At 38.5% G+C, this 21,939-nt stretch overlaps 1 protein-coding gene across 5 annotated transcripts in view; it reads right to left on the reverse strand.

Moving 5' to 3' along the window:
* The window catches only part of Palld (palladin, cytoskeletal associated protein), a 375,372-nt gene that overhangs the window by 169,383 nt on the left and 184,050 nt on the right, over positions 1-21,939 (reverse strand). For all 5 annotated transcript variants that reach the window (XM_077792727.1, XM_077792726.1, XM_026389723.2 and 2 more), the window contains exon 10: positions 19,986-20,328. In XM_077792727.1, coding sequence (XP_077648853.1) covers positions 19,986-20,328 — 343 coding nt within the window. The remainder of the gene's footprint in view (positions 1-19,985; positions 20,329-21,939) is intronic.

Raw genomic sequence — 21,939 nt, forward strand, 5'->3', positions numbered from 1 at the left:
GTTTACAGTAGAAGGGAACCAAAATTGATGTTTTGTTCTGTGTGCATGGAATTTTATACAGCATATATGGCCATTAGTTTATGTTTCCACTGTGCTCCAGGTACCCAAAGCTGTCTTTTGGAAGCACGAGGTCCCAGAACACCCCTTCCCTCCGTTGTGTACAATCTGATGAGGCTCCTTGCTTCCTGTCCTCCAAGGCGTGACGCTTCGTGTTAACAGCCGCCCCTCCCCGGCTGCCATGTCTCCCCATGGCCTGCTTCCCTCTCCCTGTCTCTTCATCACAGTTGTCAGCACATTTCTGACACTGAGGTCATGTAGTTGGAAACACAAACTTGAGGGCCGATCTCTGTGAATGTTCTCCAACATGTTGTGGCAGATGCTGTTCCGCTGTTTGTCAGCTCCCTCTCTGCCATCCTGCTCCACCCAAGGTCAATCCTGATTTTTTTTTCAGATAAAATAGACAAAGATCCTTTGCATATAGGGCCTCCTGCAAGTCCAGGAGTGAGTAATGACCCGTCGCTGCCAGTCATGGTGATTCCATTCCTCTTGCCAGAAATTCACTTTCCCAACCTTTCTTGAAACTAAAACTTATCCTGAGATACTGCTGTGATCGATGACCTTATGGTCTTCCACAAAGGACTTTTTCAGAATCAAATAAACAGAACTTCATGAAACTTATTGCTTCTGTCCCTTCTCCTTGCTCTGGAGACTGCTGTGAGGACTTGGTGTTTGAGCAGCTGCAGCTACTTTATAACCATGAAGGAAAGGCAAGAAGACCCCAAGTGCCCCTGATGTCTCTGAGCTACTGAATCAAGCCCAGGTTGCCAGTTCATATAAACTCCATGTTTGTGATATTTGCCTAAGTTTGCTTACATGGCAAAAATAAGATGTACTGATTAATTATTAATGCTAACATTCTGTGCTCATAAAATAAGGCCATTTTTGAGAAAGGAGAAATCAAAGCAAAAGTGAAGCAACAACTCATCAAGCTAAAGACGTGGTCTGAGTAGATTTTCCATTGCAGAGCTCATTCCACTGATACCACATCAGTGGGGAGTTTCCTGGTCTTTCTCTGCTGTTTCCTTCTGGTGAAGTTTGGGTTAAACCTGGGGAATGTTAGTGAAATGCCCAGCTATCAGTAGGAGTAGTTCTACTTTTCACAGAGTGGTCATAAAAGTAAATTGCGAATGTGGGAGGTGGAGGAAGAGGGAAGGAGAAAGTCAGAGTCAAAAAAAATGGTGCAAGTAATCCCTTTTCCAGAAGAGACACTTCTGGCAACCATCAGGGACCAAGACCCAAAGCGGAAACTTTCTGTTCCCACTCCTCTCCCTCCATGACAGCCCCCAAAGAAGTTTCCACCAACATGACTATTGACTGTGGATACAATGAGGCAGTCCACAAGAAGCACGCAGAATCCACAGTGCTGGAGGCAAGGAAGGAAGAGAACTTTGAAAGTCAGAGAAAAAGGGATTTTAAAGTATGGATGGCCTTTTGCTGCTGCCTCCCATCTCTCTCTTCCTGGCAGCCTGCCTCAGGTATAGCATAATAGAAATGGATTGGTTAGAGGGAAAAGAGAGAGCCTCAGTGTAATAACTGCATATATTCTGATTGCATTATAATACGTGGTATGAGTAAGAGTGAGGTCTTCTTTTTTTATAGCTGTTCTCACAGGAAAACAGGTGACCTACTCTAAGCAGTCTGCCCAGTGTAGCTGCAGGGTCCTCCTAGGAGCCAACTAATCACAGATGGAAATATGTGGGACAAAACTTGACTTTTCTTGTCATTATTCCCTAAACCAATACAGCATAATAGCCATTGCTCACAATAGGTATTATGAGCAATCTAAAGACAATTTAAGGTATGCAGGAAGTCAGGTGTAGGTTATAAACAGATACTATGCTGTGCTCCATAAGGAATTTGGGCATCTGTATGTTTTGGATCCCAGGGGGTCCTAGAATAATTCTCCATAGACACCCGGGGACAACCTACCCACCCCCCACTTCCTTCTCACCAGCAGCCTGGATAGGAATATTGTCTGAGGGATATACTAAGTGGAGCCAATGGAGAGAGGGCCAAGCCCCCAAAGAAGGGGTGGGGGAGCCAGGCAGTAAGGGGAGGGGACAGAAGGGCTAAAAGCTGTGGGGTGCATGGTTTGTCTGTTACCGGGAAAAGCACATAAACTCATTTGATGTAGGTTTGCAACTCAGTGGCTATGCTCATTATGTAAAAGACAGACACTCTTTAGGGGCAACAAATATTATGTTGCAAGAACTCTTCTGGGGATAATAGGTTCCATCTCTTCTTGTTTAAGAAAACTGAATCTGAACTAAATTATGTAGAAAGACATTTCCGACCATTTCTATCTTCGTTACACTATCATAGTTAACCTTTCTCTCTGTAGTTAACCTTCCTTGTCTTCTCATCTGTTCTTCTAAATTTTGGTGATTAAATGAAGAGTGTTAGTTTTTGTTTTCTAATACTTTTGGTTTTCTGGAAAGTTCATTCTGTATAGGATATTGCACTCCTTGAGGCTGATTTTTCAAAAACCTTTACAGTTGCTTGTCCATAGTAAAGGCTAAGAAAGATTCAAGATAGAGGTGAAAATAAATGAGAAAATGGCTCTCTTGAGCTCACAGGAGCTGAAATCAGAAATATATCTGAACTAGAAAAAAAAATGGCAATTTCACGCAATGTGCAATCTCAAGCTGCACTATCCCTCTACCATAACCCTATCCCAAATCTTTTTAAACAAAAAGCAATGCAGGAGACATATAGATTGTGCCCTGATGCTCTGTGCGGATGTTTGACTGAAGTTGTCAAGCTACTGATTAGCTTTGTGTAGGCAGGATGTGCAGTCGGTTCTCTCCAGCTATTGAAACAGAGATAACTTTCTAAGCTACAGAAAAATCAAACCCCAGGACTCATGCCATCATTTCATAATTAACCTTAAAATAGTAAAAGTTTTTAAAGAAATAAAGGAGTTGCAATATTTAACACTGATCTTCCAAATTAAAATCTGAATTCAAATCCTAGATATACATTTTTAAAATGTTCCCAGAGCTCATAATTTTATAATTATAGCCTCAAGTTTCTAGTTCATGTGTTTTATGTGCCCAAGATTGAATTTTTCTTTGTAAGAGTAAGGGACATCACTCTAAGTTTTTCAACCTATTTCACACTGGGGAGCTCCTAGTTCCTTGATAATGCTTTAGCTAGTACTTTTGAATATGTGAAGTAGTTTAAATGGCTGAATAATGAGTTGTAAAGAATACACTCTCAGATTATATACAAATAAACCTCTATCATATATATTTTAATGTTCTGATGAATCATATTGTAAATCAGTTTAACATTCTGATTTGCCTTGGGATAGTCTTAATTAAGAAAATGAATTACTTTAAGTGTGGAAAAGGAAGAATTGCACTTTGATGCCATTTTTTTGGAACTATTCTTAAATGCCTATACATATGTTCAGGCTTTAAAGAAATTGCTGCTTATTTTTACCTTTTTTAACATTTCCAATAAGCCCTGCAATTTTCTTCAAAAACGGCTCCTGGATACTTTTCTTGTCAATTTAGGTCATTGTAGGCTTGCCCCAAATAATATAGATTAATTTGTTTTCCTGTTTATAATGATTCAAGCCTTCTCTAGATTATATATAGGTTTGTTTTTTTAAAAAAGTTTCTTACTACTTATCACTGACCTACTTTTTAAAAATAAGCCCATCGATTACCTGGTTATAGGTGAGGAAAAAGGGAAAGTAGGAACTTCAAGATAATTGACAAGAAAAATGTCAGAAGTTCTTTGGAAACTCTTTTGTCTATCATGCATGTTATGTGGAATATATATGATATGATTCTGTGGGAAAGGAATTTAATGCCAGGGACTTTGATGGAACATTTAGATGTTTTATTTTGTACTGTTCTTTGTCACAGGAGAAGATGTAATGAATTTGGAAGCATCTCCCTAATGACAATGTGGTTGGTTGGTGAAACAAAACACTTGGAAAGCTCTAGCATTTCAAAGCAGAAAGCGTGACAATAAGTATTAATTTCTAGCCTTTAGCCATCAGCGTGTCACATGTCTCACAAAATGCTCTTTCTACTGGTCAGTTAACTGTTTTCTACGTGGCTTCACATGGAAACTTGCATAAGAGAACAAGTTGTCTATCAACCTCTTGTAACCCACCATCCGTAGCCTGGCCCTAACAACTCCTGCATTTCTGATTATTAGTTCAGTAGAGTTTGTATGTGTAACTTCCAGGAACCCTTAGGGTGATTTGAATGAAAACAAAAACTTTTACTAATTAGTCTGACTTTCTATTAGTATGTTTTTCCTTCACCACTTTTTTTAAGGTCATGGTAGAAAAATAAGCATACCATAGGAAGAACTCACTGGTAGTTTTTTGCTAGTTTTCAAAGTTGCTTATTTCAGAAACATTCGATATGTGTGGTCAAGTAACAAAGGACTCATTGTTAACATTCTCTTAATAGTAACAAAAGCAATATAACGGTCCTGTGGCACCATCTGTACTAGCACATTATTCAGTGTGACCTATAAAACAGGTACGACCGTGACTCCCTTTTACTGACAAAGAACCTGTGTCATACATGTGGCAGTGATTCGCTTATGCCCTAGATTGGGTGAAGATTCTGTCTCGGTTCTATACTGCTTTTTTGGGCTTGAAAGAATCTTATTGAAAAATAAACTCTGAAGTCATAAACTGACAACTATTTAAACACGGTGAATGGAATGGACGTGCTTATTTTCATTCCTTCCTTAATAACTGAAAAACAAATTCATTATAATTAAAAGGGAATGAATGAGCTGTCACCGACTGAGCAGAAGAAAAAAGTGGAGGCTCAAGTGAGTACAGGGGTGAAGCAAACAAGGAGGCTAGTTTGAGCAACAGGAAATTCGATCGATCTTGGATTCCTCTGAAGGTGGAAGAGAGGGGTGAGGCTGAAGGCAAGACGGGTTGGGGGTTTGTGGGAAGAGGGTCAGCTCCATTCCCCACCCCCTGTAGCTCATCAACCATTCCTCCTTTTCTACCCAGGAGGCAGGCTTTCCTTCTGGAGATGGAGAGCCAGAATGTGGGCAGACACAGGAACACAAGGCACAGCAAAATGAAGGGGGTTGAGAAGAGGCTGAAAAGTAGGGTAAAGAATTAAATGAGTGTATCCATGTGCTACAGATGAAAGGCAGACCCTTCTCCTAATTAGCCTTTAAATGCTGTCTGTCAAGCTCCCCACTGGCATTTGGGGTCCTTGCCCATTCTGGGGTAAACCCATATAGGCATAGGGTTTCCAGTCCACTTTGGTGCCAAAGGTCATGAGATGCTTATGGAAAGCCTTGAACATGAAATGTAGTTCAAATAAACTACCGGGGAAAAGGAAATCTAAGAAATAAACACAATGCAGACAAAACGGTGGAGGAAGAAACACTGAGCCAAATGACCACCATGACAGTAGCCATTGTCCTAAAAAAAAAAAAATGAATGATTAAAATCCATAATGAGATAAAAGAACACTACTATATTGCATCCACAAAACAAAACAGGATGCCATAAAAATTTAGAAACTGAGAAAGAAGTCTTAGAATTAAAAATGTGAGCAGAAATAGCATGCACAGCAGAAGGTTTAGAAGACAAAGGTGAAGAGAGATCTACAGAAACTATAACACAAATAGGCAAGAAAGGAAAAATTTTGGATTTAGGGTTTTTTTTTTTTTTTTTTTTTTTGATCTGGGGATTGAATTCAAGGGCACTCAACCACTGAGCCACACTCTGAGCCCTATTTTGTATTTTATTTAGAGACAGGGTTTCACAGAGTTGCTTATTGCCTTGCTTTTTGCTGAAGCTGGCTTTGAACTTGTGATCCTCCTGTCTCAGCCTCCCGAGCTGCTGGGATTACAGGCATGTGCCATCGAGCATGGCCATTTGGAAGTTTTAATGTCCCAATATACAAATTTCAAAAAGAACAGGGGGAAAGTGTAGAGAAAATTGAAAAATAATAGTAGAAAATTTACATAATGTATACATATGAGAGTTTCCAGATGGAAAAGGCAGACTAAATATCTTCTAACAGTTTCTGAAAAAAATGATATATCATTATGAAATTTCATAGCACTGGGGTTTAAGAGAAGATTCTACATATTTCAAGAATGAAAAAAAAAGTAGGTCATAAACAAAGGATCAGAAACTAGATTGGCGCTAAACTTGCTACAGTAACACTAAAAACTTGAACTAAAGTAATTCCTTCAAAATTCTTCAGAAAAACTTATAATTCCAAATCCAGGCAAACTGTCAATTCAATGTGAGGATAGACAAATACATTTTTCAGATGAGTAGGGTATCATGGTTTGGAAATGAAGTGTCCGCCATGTGTTACAGACTTGGTTCCAAATGCAGCAATGTTCAGAGGTGGGGCTTTTGGAAAGTGGTTGGATCCCGAGGGCTCTAACCTCATCAGTGGATTAATCTGTTGATGGATTCATCAGTGGATGGCATTATTGTCAGCTGGGCCTAGTTGGAGGAAATGGGTAACTGGGAGAGTGCCCTAAAAGGGTATAGCTTGTCCCCAGCCCCTTTCTTGTTCTTTCTCTGCTGCCTGGCATCTTTCTTCCACCACATCCTTTCACCATGATGTTTCTGCCTCGGAGCCAAAGAACCAGGTACTGAATCTAAAACTTTGAGTCAAAATAAATCTTTCCTCCTTTAAGTTGATTTTCTTAGATATTTTGTGTCACAGTGATCACAGAAAGCTAATGCATAGGGTATGGAAACTCAATGTGCTCGGCATCTTTGTTACTGATATACATGCTTCTGGGAAATGGGAGAATAAATTTAAAAGTGAAATATATGGCATTTAGGAATCAGAGGAACCTGGAGAGGATGAAGGTAAAATGTACATCCAGGAAATGTCAAAGGGAAGTCCTAGGGGAACATTAAGCCTAGAGAGCAGTCAGTTGGTCAACAGGGAGTGGATGATGGGGAAATCCCAGAAGGGAGTTCTCCTGAATCTAAGGGACAGTACTTTAGGAGCAGGAAAATGTCATGGGAAAAAAAATGTTTAAGAAGATGCTCAGAGCTGCCTTGTGGTCCCAATGAGAACAGATAGGGATAAAGATAGTTGAGTGTTTAAAAAAAAAGAGAAAAAAAGCTATGAACAGTACTGAAAAAATAAGACTGACTGACTGAATAAGAATGATTTTCAAAACATTTCAATAATTTATACTGGATCACTCATATTTGTACAAAGTCTTTTAGTGATCTAAGTAATTCTTTTTTTTTTTTTTTCCACATCAATGTGAAACATGCCTAGGTTATATAAGTAGTAGCAATGAGTTTCTGAAGTCAAAAATTGTCCACAAATGTCTGCTTACTTGGGTCTCAGTGAATCACGGCAACAGCTGCTTCTGTCGAAAACCACTACTCGCCTTTGTCAGGAGAGAGACTTTGTGGTTTTTCAAGTTCCATGAGAATATTCTGCTCCAATTTTAAACACTGTACTGACGTCTATGCTACAATCAACATGAACATAGAGATAAGCGCATTTTGTTCTCCTAGAAGGAGAACTATTGGCATTAGTAAATTCGGTGTGAAAATAGATCATGGGGGAACTTTGATATGAGAAGGAAAACAGACCTCATTGATTGAGAATTTGTATCTGATTGCTCATACGAATGTAGTATGTATAATGTAGTCAGCAAGAGGTATGTGGTTATTTTACTCTACCTTATTATCCTCATTTTGGAGGGTATAATTCCCTGATAGGGACCTGGGAGTAGAAGATGAATTCAAAATTTTAATTTACCCTAGATGGGTAACTAGATATCCACAAAGGGCAATTTTTGATCACTGTTCAGAGGTCAAGGTGTTAAGAAAATGGCATCTAACTCTGGCTAACCTCCTTCCCGGCCTTAAGACACAAGACTAAGGCCTTGCAGGATGATCGCCCCAAAACACTCCAGCCTGGCAGATGTCTTTGATTCCTCCTAGTTGGCATGAACCTTTCCTGTCTCCTCAGTCCACCCAAAACCAGCTCCCCTTGTTTGGGGACTGAGGTGGATCCAGATTGAGGTCTGCATATTGTCTGCCTGTATTTCATCTATTCCAAGATACTCCGGTATGAGAAGAAAGCGTGTCAGAATCTGAGTGTCAGATCCTAAGCAAACATGTAGCAGGCACTCACAATGTCACATTGTGAGGCATGTAATTATCCATATTCAATGTATTTCTAAACTCCTCTAGGAAAAACCCTAGAGTCAAATTCAGCTGATGTTATCGATGGTTCTGACTATAAAACCCAAGAAAACTTAGACGTTTGAAATATGCATTTCTTCATCCCCTTTCACGTACACTTTTGGAATATAATTCTAATTTACTTGCACCATTTACCATGAGAGTATAAAATAGAACTTCATCTTAGAAAGGCAGCTTTTAGTAATGCAAAGTCAGAAAATACAAATTTTTCTCTACCTGAATCCATGAAGAAAATAGGGGCAATGGTCTCTAGTATAAATCATCTTTCTGAGTGACAGTACCTCCAGGATCCATTAATTGCTGTTAGAAACCTATCTGCCAATTTCTGGTAAAAATAAAAAATTCTCTACTGTATTTCTCTCCAGCTGTTTAGTATCAGAAGGTCTTCATCAATGGTAATAACCAAGTATAATTCTGTTTTTTTCAAAGATACGATAATTAGGCCAAGTATGAAGTGAAATTTTGCCATTCTTCTTGAATGCTTCATCATGAATAATCCTCTTCTACATGTGTAAATTGCTTTATGATAGAATAAAAAATAAATGTGAACATTGCACATTTGACTTGGAGGATTCCCTTTGAAGAAAGCAGTAGTTACAAAGAAAAGAAAGGCACCAGACATGAAAACACAGTCATCTGGAGCAAGAATTTACCCCCAAGGCTAAAACTGTTTGAAAGTCCAAGCTCCAAACTCTATTCTAGAAATTACACACAACAAAAAACATTTTTACTTTTTTATGGCCTTGTATTCAAGCTACCTTTTATGGCTTTTTTTTTTTTTTGCTGCACACATTATTGAGCATAATGATACATCCTTGAAACCAGATGGCTTATGAACTATTTCAACAAAGAGAGAAACAAGGACAAGAAAATATTTGTGGTCTTTCCAGAAATCTTTCACAACCTTCACATTTAATGCCAATTACTAGGATAGCAGCAAGTTTTAAATCATAGCTGAGGCATATAATTACCCATATTCAATGTATTTCTAAACTCCTCTGAGCAACAGGAATACCAGATAGCTGCACATACTTTGACATATATAGGGAAATAAAAATATTTAGATAGTCCGTCAATCATTCAGCTGTTTTACTTTACTAGCTTCATATCAGGAGGCTCACAGCTGGAATCCCTCAAATGCTACCTATTATGGATGCACACATTGTTATATTTAAATAACAAAATGGACCTGGAGAACTCTTGGAAGATACAGCCTGGAGCACAGCAAAGACTTTTTTTCCCAGGTTTTTAGAGTTGAGATGGGGTAAAGTAGTAAGCTTTAGCAAGACACCATGAGAATGTAGATAAAGAAATGAAAGGAATGTACTCATTTGTAGAACCACATTCTTTGATCATCATCAAAAACCTTTATGGTACTCACGCATCCTCACAATGGCCTTGATAAGGGGAGTCTACCAGGGAACTGCCACACCCAGAGGTCAGAAGGCTTGAACTGTTTTCTAACAGCAGAGTTTGAGGTCCTGATTACAATGAATTTATAGTTTCCTTTTGGACAATGAAGCCAATAGGTGTGCTCAAATTTTAATACAATTTATTCATGAAAATCAGTACATTTTATCAAATTAGTTTAATACATATATTGTTCTTAAAATCGAAGGAAAGAATATAAATTCCCTGCCACATATAGAAAAAAAGTTTTAAATGATATTAATTCCCGTGTTATCCCAAAGGTCTGTGTAATCATACGTTATGTCAAGTAAGGAAACAGTCATTCTTAGGTTTGTTGAGAAATGAACTGTCTGCTATTACACATGTAGCAGAAACCAACTAAAATAAACCTCCCCATTACTAACGTTCTCACCACTAGGTGATATACTCATTTGAATGAAAAACTTACACACTCACAGAAAAAATAAATCAATGGCAAAAAATTGGCAACCTAATATATTTCAGTCTGTAGGAGACAGAAATAAATTCTCAAGTAGTAAAAGTTGTAGACATGGAGTGAAATTCAATGAATATGAATTAGGGAGTCATTTGTGGAGAATAATCATTTAAAAATATCCAAATACAGGAACTAGTTTTCTTCCATGAAAACCCAGCTCCAATGTGGATAACGGTGCTGAAATGTAACTGAAATAAACCAGGGGCTAAGAAAGAAGTAGGAATTTTACTGGACAGGGGTCTATTGCCTTCTAACTACGAATAATCTGTTACCGTTCATGAAATAACAGCAAGAGAGCCCCAGGAGGATTCTCTTGTACTCAGTCTTAGCAAACTCCTTCTCTATAGTTGGCTTCTCCCCGATCTTTATGTCTGCCCTCAATTTTTTTTTTCTAGATCCCTTCCATTGCTTATGGAACTCCTTGACTGATTCTAATGTATCTCTGCTTCCTCAAACATTTTTTTTATTGTTGTTGTTGTTGGAGATGCTTTGTCTTAATGGAAATCTGGCCTTCCGCAGTGATGTTACTAACCTAGTCATGATCTTCCCTAAGCAGGAAGGTTCTGCAGGCTCCATATTCCCCAAAGGTACTCTCAGAACAGCTCTGCCAGCATCACTTCAGCTTTGGCTCCTCTTCTGAGGTCTCTGTGCTCCACCTATAATCGCTCTCTTCCCTCCTGTCAGCAACCTTGGTCATTTCCTCACTTTTCTCAATGACTTTACTATTTAGCATTTGGTTTTCTGCCATCACCTTTGGCCACCATCCAGGTTAATGTTCCTTCTCACCTCTCGACTTCTTGGTTCCTTGACCGCTTCCTCTACTCCTGTGACCTTAACTTCCACTTGAACTCTCCACTCAAGCAGAGATACTGTAAATTCTTTTATCACTTGGAAGGAGTTTTTCTTAAGCTTTTGAACCTTCAGAATTGTCCCTTTTGATCATAACTATGATTCTCTTTTCTATCTTCCATTTTCACACTCCCTTTAGTCATTTTCATCCTTAGTGCAACTTCCATTTTCTTGACCTTTTCCATTTATTTTTTGGTCCTGTCTTTTCCTTTTGAGCCCTGAGTTGGCTTCATTTACTTTAAATTTTTTTTTTTAAATTTTTTTTCTGATCCTATACATTGCTTGGATGATGTTTTCTTTTCCTTTTTTTTTTTGAATATTTTTTAGTTGTCAATGGACTCTTATTTTATTTTTTATTTATATGTGGTGCCCCAGAGAATCAAATAAATATAAAAGCAATTGGGGCTGGGGTGGTGGCTCAGTGGTAGAGTGGTAGAGTGCTCGCCTAGTGGTAGAGTGGTAGAGTGGTAGAGTGCTCTCCTAGCATGCATGAGGCACTGGGTTCAATCCTCAGCACCACATAAATGTAAAATAAAGATATTGTGTCCACCTAAAACTAAAAAGATAAATTAAAAATAAATAAATAAATATAAAAGCATCCCTATTGTGCTAGGATGCCAATCACTCATGTCATGTGCTGTGTGCTGTTGAGGACTGAAGTAAAGTCACTAGGAAATATTCACTGAATTCAATACAGGCTTTCACTCTGTAATTTAAAATGAATTCTCCCTACACACATTCCATCGTTTTTCATAGTTCTCCTCAGGCAGTTTTTAATCTTTATAATTCCACAATTGCCACAGCCATTCTTCCAGATGTCTTGGTTACATCCTCTCCTGGCAATATTTAAATTTGAATTTGAATTTTTCCTTCATATCTTTTCTCCTTGACCACTGTTTCTCAGAGAAAAGTTTTCATCTTACTTCCTGTGGGAAGCTTCAGATGGATGATACATTAAATACCGGTCTTTAAAATAATTGGCTTATGTTTTGTTTTTAAAATAAAAAAATAGGGACAAGGGAAGTAGCTTAGTGGCAGAGCACCTGCTTAGCATGTGTAAGATGGGTTTGATCTGCAGCACACACACACACACACACACACACACACACACACACATACAAACACATAGACGAACTCTAGATAGGGCAAAGGGATGGGAGGGGAAGTAAGGGGGCATGGGGTTAGGAATGAGATGAACATCATTATCCAAAGTACATGTATGAAGACACGGATGGTGTGAATATATTTTGTATACAACCAGAGATGTGAAAAATTGTGCTCTATATGTGTAATATGAATTGTAATGCATTCCACTGTCGTATATAACAAAGTAGAATAAAAAAATTTTTTTAAAAAAGCAAAGGAAATTTTCTTTAGGGAGGTGATCCTTGTTTGAAGAAAGTGTTTTCAGAGGAACAAGGTCATTTTGGAAGATAGGACCTTTCCTGTGGAGGGCTTTCTAGAATGGGCTCCAAAAACGCATATGGAGCCAGGCACAGTGGCACATGCCTGTAATCCCAGCAGCTTGAGGGGCTGAGGCAAGAGGATCACAAGTTCAAAGCCAACTTCAGCAATTTAGTGAGGTACCAAGCAACAAACTCAGTGAGTCCCTGTCTTTAAATAAAATACAGAAATAGGGCTGGGGATGTGGCTCAGTGGTCGAGTGCCCCTGAGTTCAATTCTCGGTACTGCAAAAGAGAAAAACAAAACAACCCCCCCAAAAAAAACAAACGAAAAATGCATATGGACTCCTGAAATCATTGGCTTTAGAAAAGAGGGACTCCAAGAGGGAAGATGGGGGCATTCAGTGCCAGAATGTTCTGCTTCCAAGTGTGCTCAACACTGAGCTTAGTAGGAATCATCAGTGATGGAATAAAGTAAGTTGAAGTTTAAGGGAGGAAGGAGGATGGAAGAGAGAAGATAGTGCAAACAGACAATGTTGTTAGAAAGTTAAAAATAATTAATAGGAACATATGATCTGTTCCAAATGCCCCCTCTCAAAAATCCACTGATAACATGTTGGGGTATTTCCATCTAATAGATAATAAACGTGTTAGTTGGTTAAATTGTACTATTTATTTTTTCATAAAATTGATAGTAAGCTGCTATTTTTTTTTGCTTTGTAGCTAGTGTTTTCCACCTAACACTATATTGTTAATATCCTGACATCAATTTCACAACATTATCTCTGAGAACATTATTCATATGTGGCTCCATCTTATCTCTGAGTTGAGCTACACCCATCTTTAAAAATAAAATGTCCCTATCCAGGAAGGCCTACTTTCTTCAACTTACTTTGTAATTAGCAAAGGAGCTCCATATACATTTAGGCAAGATGACAGGAAAACATGGAAAACATATTGCATTATCATGTATTCTTTCATGTAAAGTACCAATTACTTGAGACACACATATTGTAATTCTTCTGGATGGTTGATCCCGCTTCACTCATAGATAAGGAATCTCCAAATACTTCCCAGTTTATATTATGTACCAAATAAGACTCCTAGACATAAAAATAAGGCTTCAGCCTTATTCTGGAAATGTAATTAAACATTACATTTCCAAGTGACTAGCAGAGCAAAGTAGTATTATCCTAATACCTAAGAATGTGACACTGTGTCAAAGCCAATGTTTACATGAAAAAAAAATCATGAGGAAGAATACATGAAAATGTTATTTCTTAGTTAAGTTTCATACTTCAGGAAGTTCCTTGAATGGACTTTCCATTCCAGGCAGGTTTTTTTCCCAAAGTCATCCAACACCAGCACTGTTCCTGTAAAGTCCCTGTCACGCTGTATTTATGAAGAGTCCATATCTGCATAACCAAGTACTGCAAACCGAGGACCACGGTCATGCCTACATTCCTTAGTTCTCATCTTCCAATGTGTTGGGTGAATGTGTGCGTGTGACTTTGTAATAACAAATTGAAAAGATTAGCTTCTGCTTTATTTTTCCCATAATATGAGTTTGAGGCTTGGTGCCTCACTAAATTGCTGAAGCTGGCTTTGAACTTACGATCCTCCTGCCTCAGCCTCCCAAACTGCTGGGATTACAGGCGTGGGTCCCTGTGCCCAGCTCCATATGCATACTTTGCACTCTTGCTATTAGTAAATTGTTTTGTTATTTGACAAGACTGCAGATAATGAAAATCACCTAATCAGAAATGGAAGCTGGTACACATTAAATCTTCAAAATCAGAAGCAGAATGGTTTATCTCCTAAACATTAAGTTGGAAAGAGAATATATTTGGATTACACTGAAAATCTAATTTGGAGATCGCCCATTGTTCCATTATAAAGTCTGTGTAATGTTAAAAGATGGATAGGATTTCATGTGGATTTGTGGGTATTTGCATGCTCTTGCCAAAATGATCATGGAGACCACCAGATTATAGATTATTCAAAGGTGATGCTCTTATTTCTGTCATCTTGTGTCCTTGCCACCTAGCATTACCCAAAACTTGGCAGATGCTCAATAATAGAGAAGGGAAACCGTGCTGGATCTTACATATATTTATGTACATTTAAGGAACTGCTCACCATTGCTTGGTGGTTACATCTCTTTTGTTACATATTTTGCCCCTCCCTATCATCCACTGTTTTGCTTGCCTTCTCTTTGCCTTTCATGTCTTGTCTTGTTTTTAAATCTACCAGGTAAAGCTTACGGCAAGAATGGGATCTAGGAAACCATTTGTATTCTAAGATCAAGCAGTGACAGTGAGATCTTGAACCCTAACTCATGGAGGTTAAAGGATGGAAAAACGTTCAAGTTTCTAAATTACGATGCCCGAGCCACGCTGGAGCTTGAGCTGCAGTCCAACATAAACAGGACAGGAAGGGAGTAGCACAGGAGCTCTCAGCCCTTCATCAAAAGTCTGGCATCGACAGGGGGGTGTTAACATGTCAAGTACACACACCTTGAAATAGCAGTTTCAGATTGTGCTGGGGCCTACTGATGTTGCAAGCCAGCAGTAGGCAGTGACAATGTCCGGGTCCTTTCAAGAGTCTCCTTTTCTCCATCATGTTAAAACAAGATGTTAATCCAATGAGAACATAGGACAAATGAGGAAAAGTGGGAGGGTTCCCAAATTAAGTAAGTTGGATAAACTTTTCTAATGTAATTCTCTCCCCTGGGATTCTTACTGCATTCTTCGTATTCATTCACAAGATAAATGATGTCAGTTGGAAAAGTATTGTAAAGAGGAAAAACTCTGGAATTGGTGGGGTCTGAAAATAGAAGCCCTGAGCATATCTAGGTAAAATGTCAATCAGGACAAATGGGGCTGCTCGGGGGCTGTCTGCCTCTTGTTGGTCTGTTCTTGCTTCATCATTCAAAAAACATTTTTGAACATCGACTACGCATCAGGCCCTGCTCCAGGACCTGGTGAAAGATTAGTGAAGAAAGACAGTGACTATCCCTACTCTCAAAAAGCTTACCTTATAATACTGAAGGGAAATCTATGCACACACCCCAAAGCAAGGAAATCACTACCAGAAATAATTAGGTGCCATGGGGTAATTACAATTTACTGAAGAGTGGCTGGTGGCTGCTTTAGACTGGGTGGTCAGGGAAGGGAGTGACATAAATATGAGACTTGAAAGACAAGAAGGAACCAGCCCTTAGAAGCAGAACATTCCAGGGAGTAAAACATTCCAGGCAAAGGAACGATTTGTACTTGAATTTGTGTCCAGGGGTATGGGGAACCCCAAGAAACTTCCAAATATAGAAAACCTGGCACAGTGAAGTCACTGATAGAGTGATACAGGCTGCTATTTCCTTCTCTTCTCCCTCTCAAACACACCATCTCTTATTCCTACACATGCAGCGAAGGGACATTTCTCTGATTGTACCCAGGGCTTATTATGAAGATGTAGCTTCCCTTTGTCAGCCTGCAGTTGTACTAAGTGGCAACAGAATCCCTGATAGCTTAGTTTGAATGGGTTTTATAAGATATGCACCTCTATTGAGACAAGATTTGGAGAAATAATTTGGTGTCTATGGGTGAAAGTGGGTATAAGAAGAGAGAAGCAAAGGCAGTAAAATGCAATGATTTTGGAAAGACTGATTTAAGCTGAAATCATTTTGCCTTTTTGTGATAGGAAATAAGGGCATTTTTTTTAGGAGACTTGGGGAAGAGCAAAAAGAAGCTATTGGTTTTGCATGAAGGAAAAAAAATGAAACCACTTCATCATCATTCTCCCAGTCAAAAGAGCATGAACTTTTATGACTGTGTTCATATTTCTGGCACCAGTAATGGCAAATAAGTATCATTTTATCTGTCGACCTCTCTTGCTTCTGGGTGCAAGAATTTTACTTCAGACTTCAGTCTCACTTTAAAAAAAAATTTTTTTTTTAGTTGTTGACGGATCTTAAATTTATTTATATGTGGTGCTGAGAATCGAACCCAGTGCCTCACACACGCTGGGCAAGCGCTCTACCACTGAGCTACAACCCCAACCCTCGGTCTCACTTTTGATTTCTCATTTTGCTTCTTCTAAAGGTTTAGATTCTAACCAATTCCCACAAGACAACAAGAACATAGAAAAAAAATAAATGGGGTTTGAGAACAGCATTTTGTCATTTGTGTATTATTTGGTTTTACTTAGGAGGTGAGCTCATGGGAAAACATGACATTTTCCTCTGTTTTGCAAATCACCTACTAAATCTGACATTCGCCATTTTCCCAGAAGGGCTTATTCCTAGGAATTCCAAGCTATCCATGCCTTCGAAGGACTGTTTTTTTTTTTTTTTTTCTTTTTTTTTGCGGGGTGGTGGGGATGGTGGTGTAGGAATAAAGAGAAGCAGGCACTTTTACATGAAGCCCTAGATTTACTCTGAAACTTTAGGCATCTTTCATAGAGAGTGGGCAGCCACCCATTTATCCAGTGCATTCAGAATAAGGAGAAAAATAGAACTGTCAATTAACTTGGTTTATACTAATTCCTCTTCTTTTTCTCTGATAAGATGTGGGACTTACGCACCATGTTGCTTCTTTTGTACTGTGATGGAAAATTATGAGCATCACTGAATCACAGAAATTACTGATTTTTTTCTTGAGCAGAGCTTGGTGCTATTCACTCACATCAAGTGGTAAGGCATTCCAAAAATTCCAGGATGCAGGGCCTTGGGTACTTACTAAATGGCTTACATTTAATTATGCCCCACTTATACTTGAGCAGAACCTAATTTTACATACAGATCTTTTTCTTCAGGAATCTGCCAAAACACTATTTTCAGATGAATTCATTGTGAGAGTAAATATTTTCATTCCTATTATTTCTCCCCTCCTAATTGTTTCCTATAAGTTTGGTTACCAACAATGACAAAGCATAAAAGGCCATAAAGCCCTTCAAATAGAAACCTTCTTTTATGTGAAAGGGAATAAAATTATAGGCAGATGAATAACGATTAGAGCAACCTATAGGTTTTCACTGCTGACCATAAAAGAAAAATGAAATCCCATTTTCCCCCAGTTTTTGAAAAGGAACAGTCATGTGTAAGTATTTCACTTGGCAATTACCTGTTGTCATTTACTACTGCTCAAAGTATTTGCAGATGCCATTCCAAAGCATTTCCCTATCAATGCACACAATGTTAAAACAATGACCAAACCTTTAAAAAAGAAGACCTTGATAAAAGAGAAAGGAGAGGAAGACCTCAGATCCAACCAAGAAGGTGAGGTGTAAGAGGGGAAGCTGTGAGTATGAGCTTTTTCTTTAATGACTTCTGTATTGCTTACATTTTCACATCAGCATGCATTTATTGGGTAATCAACTAAAGTCCAATAAAATATTATAACTCATAAGAAAACTTAAAAATCAATGTATACTATCATTATGTAAACTTAATATGTAATATTACATATTACCCAGTTAAATGGCAGGTAATTTATACAATATGAAAATTATTAAGTCATACTCTAAGGAAATATTTAAATACATAAAGACTTGAAAACAACAGCAGTAAAATCTGGTATATGCAAATATTACTTCTAAGTTGCAAGGTGTTGTTTGGGGCTGGTTCTGCCTTTCTCTAAATAGCCTCATAAAAGAGCTGTGACCCCTCTTTTTTTTTTTGGATATTAAATACCAAAGTCCCTTTGTGTCCTGCATTTTATTTTATATTGAAAATCTGACTCATAAGCAAATCATGATGTCACTCTTCAAACTTGAGCTGAAGCTACTCATCTTCTTAATAACCATGTAATTGTTCTGTCTTTTGTAGAGGACCACCCCCCCCACCCCGCCCCACCCACCATCATACACACAACATTACTGTTTCAGAGCTAAAAGCTGAAGAGCTGTTGAAATGCCTGAGATAAGAAGGGTTGTAAATGCCTGTTAACAGCTCCTCATGTTTACTCTCCTGTGATTTATATCCAATTTATGATGGCCATTGTAGTAGATACACTTCACTTAATCAAGAGCACAGTCCTGGTCACTAAACACATTCCCTTTTTCTTTCCTAGGAAAGCAGGTCCCTTGTTTCATTAAAAGCACTGCAAATACATATTCAAGATGCAAAGATGAAAGAAGACAGCAGTGGCAATTAATTTTATGGCTGGTGCTATAAGAGTGTAAATCTCTTTTATGGCCGCCATGTTTTAGCTCATTTTACCTGTTCAGCCTCTCAGTGGAGCTGGAAATAGGTCTTAAATGTTAACCTTTCACACAACTGCATACAAACTGCATAGTCAGTAGCCATGCTGCCTTAAAAGAGCCAGAACAGAACACAAAATCAAGCTCTGAGTAGTAATAGGTAGATTTTTTTAAAACTACAATATAAGATTGTCCAGAAGTTTACTTTTATAAAATCAGCCATTTGTTAATTTAAGGTGTTCTTTGAGATGGTTTGCTATTTTGTTAGTCTATGAATGTTCACGAAATTTTTCGATAAACAATAAAGTGCTGTACAAATGGGAGGCATTACTCTAGTTGGAATAGCTTGTGAATTCTAATGTTTCTAAAAAATGAGCTGATCACAGAGAGAAAAATCATAGACTCTTCAGTACTAGGGAAACATAGTATTCAGAAACATATCATACAGAAATCCTTTCTGCCCCAAATCAAAAACACCAGACATCATGGGGAAATAGAAGGGGCTTTCCTAGCTTCTGGCAAATTCATTCTCGTGGAAATATGACCTGGTAGAGTATATATACATTCTGTATGACTCTTACATTTCCACTGACCCCTGTCAGGGCAGTAATTCAAGGTCTGTTATGCTACGATAGAACCTTTTGAGTTAATATATTTCTGTCTCTCCCTGACATTGTAATGGCTCCATTCATAACAACTCTCTGCTGTGTGATGCCAATGGAAACAGCTCATGCAAGCTTTATTATCCTAAGAAAATAATGGAAATCAAACATGATGGTGGAAATATGCAGTCCATGGAATTCCTGGGCCAAGTAGGCTGTGTTGTGAAGGGCACACTTCTTCCTGACAAGCCCGACTCTCTCTGGTTTCGTTGCCCGTGTCAGGATCTGCATGCTGAATGTCCATCCTCAATTTTATTTTCTCCTCTCATCTATGTCAGATCTCCTTACTGATTCCAACACTTAAAATGTTTGTGAATATCTTAGTACAGGGCTTAATAGAGGACTCAGTATAGATCCCCCTTCTCTGTCCCCTCTGGGGAGAGGCCACATCCTTGGCTAGACACCGGAATGCCATATCACTCACAGATATTTTCACAGTCGTAACCATTTATAGCTTTCAGCAAAGGGCAGGTTTAACCAAGCTTCTCATTTACCTTACTTTTAGGTTTTTGTTGTTGTTGTTTGTTTGTTTTTTGTATTTTTTGGAGGACCCCACTTAGAAGCATGGTCACATCCAGTTGGGGACAACTTGCCTGTTAGAAGGGACAACTTGCCACATGGTCCAGGCAAAAGGTTTTTTCTAACCAGAGAAGAAATTTAGCAGGAGTGTGGAAAATATTATAAAACCATGCAGGAATACTCACAGTTTGGGTTTGGCAAGCAGAGGTGGTGGCTCCTTTGTGGGCGAAATCAGGCCAGCTGGTGTCGGAAGAGATTTATTACCGTTAGCTTTGCCGTTAATCAGTCCATTTACTCCATGGCTGGGATGGACTCCGTTGGTTTCCCTCTCCGCAGAACCGAATTGCATTTGAAGGGCTGCCATGCTAAGTCCTAAGGCAGGGCTGTTCACCTGCGGGATCTCGGATGGTTTCTTCGAAGCCAACTCAAAGGAACTCTTCTCCAAGATGGGAGGGGGAGGTGGAAAGTGTTGGAAGTGACTGTTGTTGGATTCGCCCATTGAGTCGTAACTACAGTTTTCAGTGTTGGCTAAGGAAGGGGAAAAGGAGAAAAAAAACAGTGAGAGGCTGCTAGTTCAGCAGGTTCTTTTCACAGTGTCATCAGTCTTCCGAGAATCCCTGATGTCCCGTTGTTAGAGAAGAGGTGGCCGTGCTGATCTCATTGGATGTAGATACACTGCCATCTGGAAGCCCCGGCTCTTCCTTGTTTGTTTTGAATGAGCACTGACTTGTCTCATTTCCCAACTGAGCTCACTTGTAGGAAACCACCTACTGATTCATTAACAAATTTCAAATAAGAACTAAAGATAGGACTTGGTGAAAAAGAAGAAGAAGAAAAGAACAATACAGACAATGTCAATCATTAATGCCTGGTCCTCTTACTTTTCAACTCATGGATCTAATTGGCCAGCCTAACTATTAACTGACAGTAGCTCAACCTATAAAGGTCTTATTTGGATTTTCATTCTATTTTAAAATTAAGAAAGTAAAATTTTGAGTCCAGGTGAAATGTGCCATGATCTTGTGGGAAAGTTTTTTTCCATGTTGGGTGATGGCCTCAGCTGTAACTCAGTATGAGAGTTTCTTTAGCTGTTACCCTTAATGAAACAGAGGTATATTGAGATCATGTCTTCATCTTGCCAAAAACCTTATTGAGGTAAACTGAAATATTTGTTTGCTATGTAGTGCCTCTTGTTGATTTAACCCAGATAGAAATGGAAAACACCAATTGTTGCCACTTTTTTTGTTGTTGGAGCGATATTGCTATGGCCATTTGGTGGACGGTCTTTAAACCAACTCAAAATCAAAATGCTGGGATACTCACTATTATGTCTCTCCATTTATGACACTGGGGTCTCCTTTGAATACTTCAAGAGCTCATATTATCCACTTCCCCATTAAGGTGAAACCTCCATTTCTTTTTGAAGATGAAAAACCACTTATTGTTGCCACACTCATATCCCCAAACCTCTGCTGCCACCTAGCACCAAGTTCTTGCTCTTCTAGGAATCAAAGGGAGATTCATTTTTTCTCTTTAAGTCTGTGTCTCCTACAACCAGCCACCCACATATTGATGGCCTTCTATGTGCATTACCAAGTGCCAAGCCTGGTCAAAGAGATAGCTTAAAAATCTCTGTAAGATGATTAACAGAAATGAGATAATTACAAGAAAGCTCGTTGGTAAAGTAGAAAATAGTCATCAATCTCAAGTGGTAAATTTTTGAGTTTAGAAAATCCATATGTTTTTTTAATTTTTTTTTTAGTTACACATGGACCCAATATCTTTATTTTGTTTATTTATTTTTATGTGGTGCTGAGAATTGAATCCAGTGCTTCACATGTGTGAGGCCCATTGAGCCATAATCTCAGCCCTAGAAAGTCCATATATTTTAAAATATTGTTTTCAATACTATAATGCATAGTTTTATTTTTCATACCAAAGTTATATACCATCATTGATATATAGTATGAATGGAATTTGATTTCTAAGCTCTTTCCAAATTACATTAGGTTTATCTTGGATCATCTTTTCAGGAGTTTCAAGAGTGGATTAGATAACGAAATATTTGTAAAAGTACCTCTAGATCTCATGTGTTGGCACTGCTGAGAACAGAGACCGCACCTCTGATTTCTGAGGTGA

Source organism: Urocitellus parryii, chromosome 14 (assembly GCF_045843805.1).
Source record: "Urocitellus parryii isolate mUroPar1 chromosome 14, mUroPar1.hap1, whole genome shotgun sequence".
NCBI classification, from domain to species: Eukaryota; Metazoa; Chordata; class Mammalia; order Rodentia; family Sciuridae; genus Urocitellus; species Urocitellus parryii.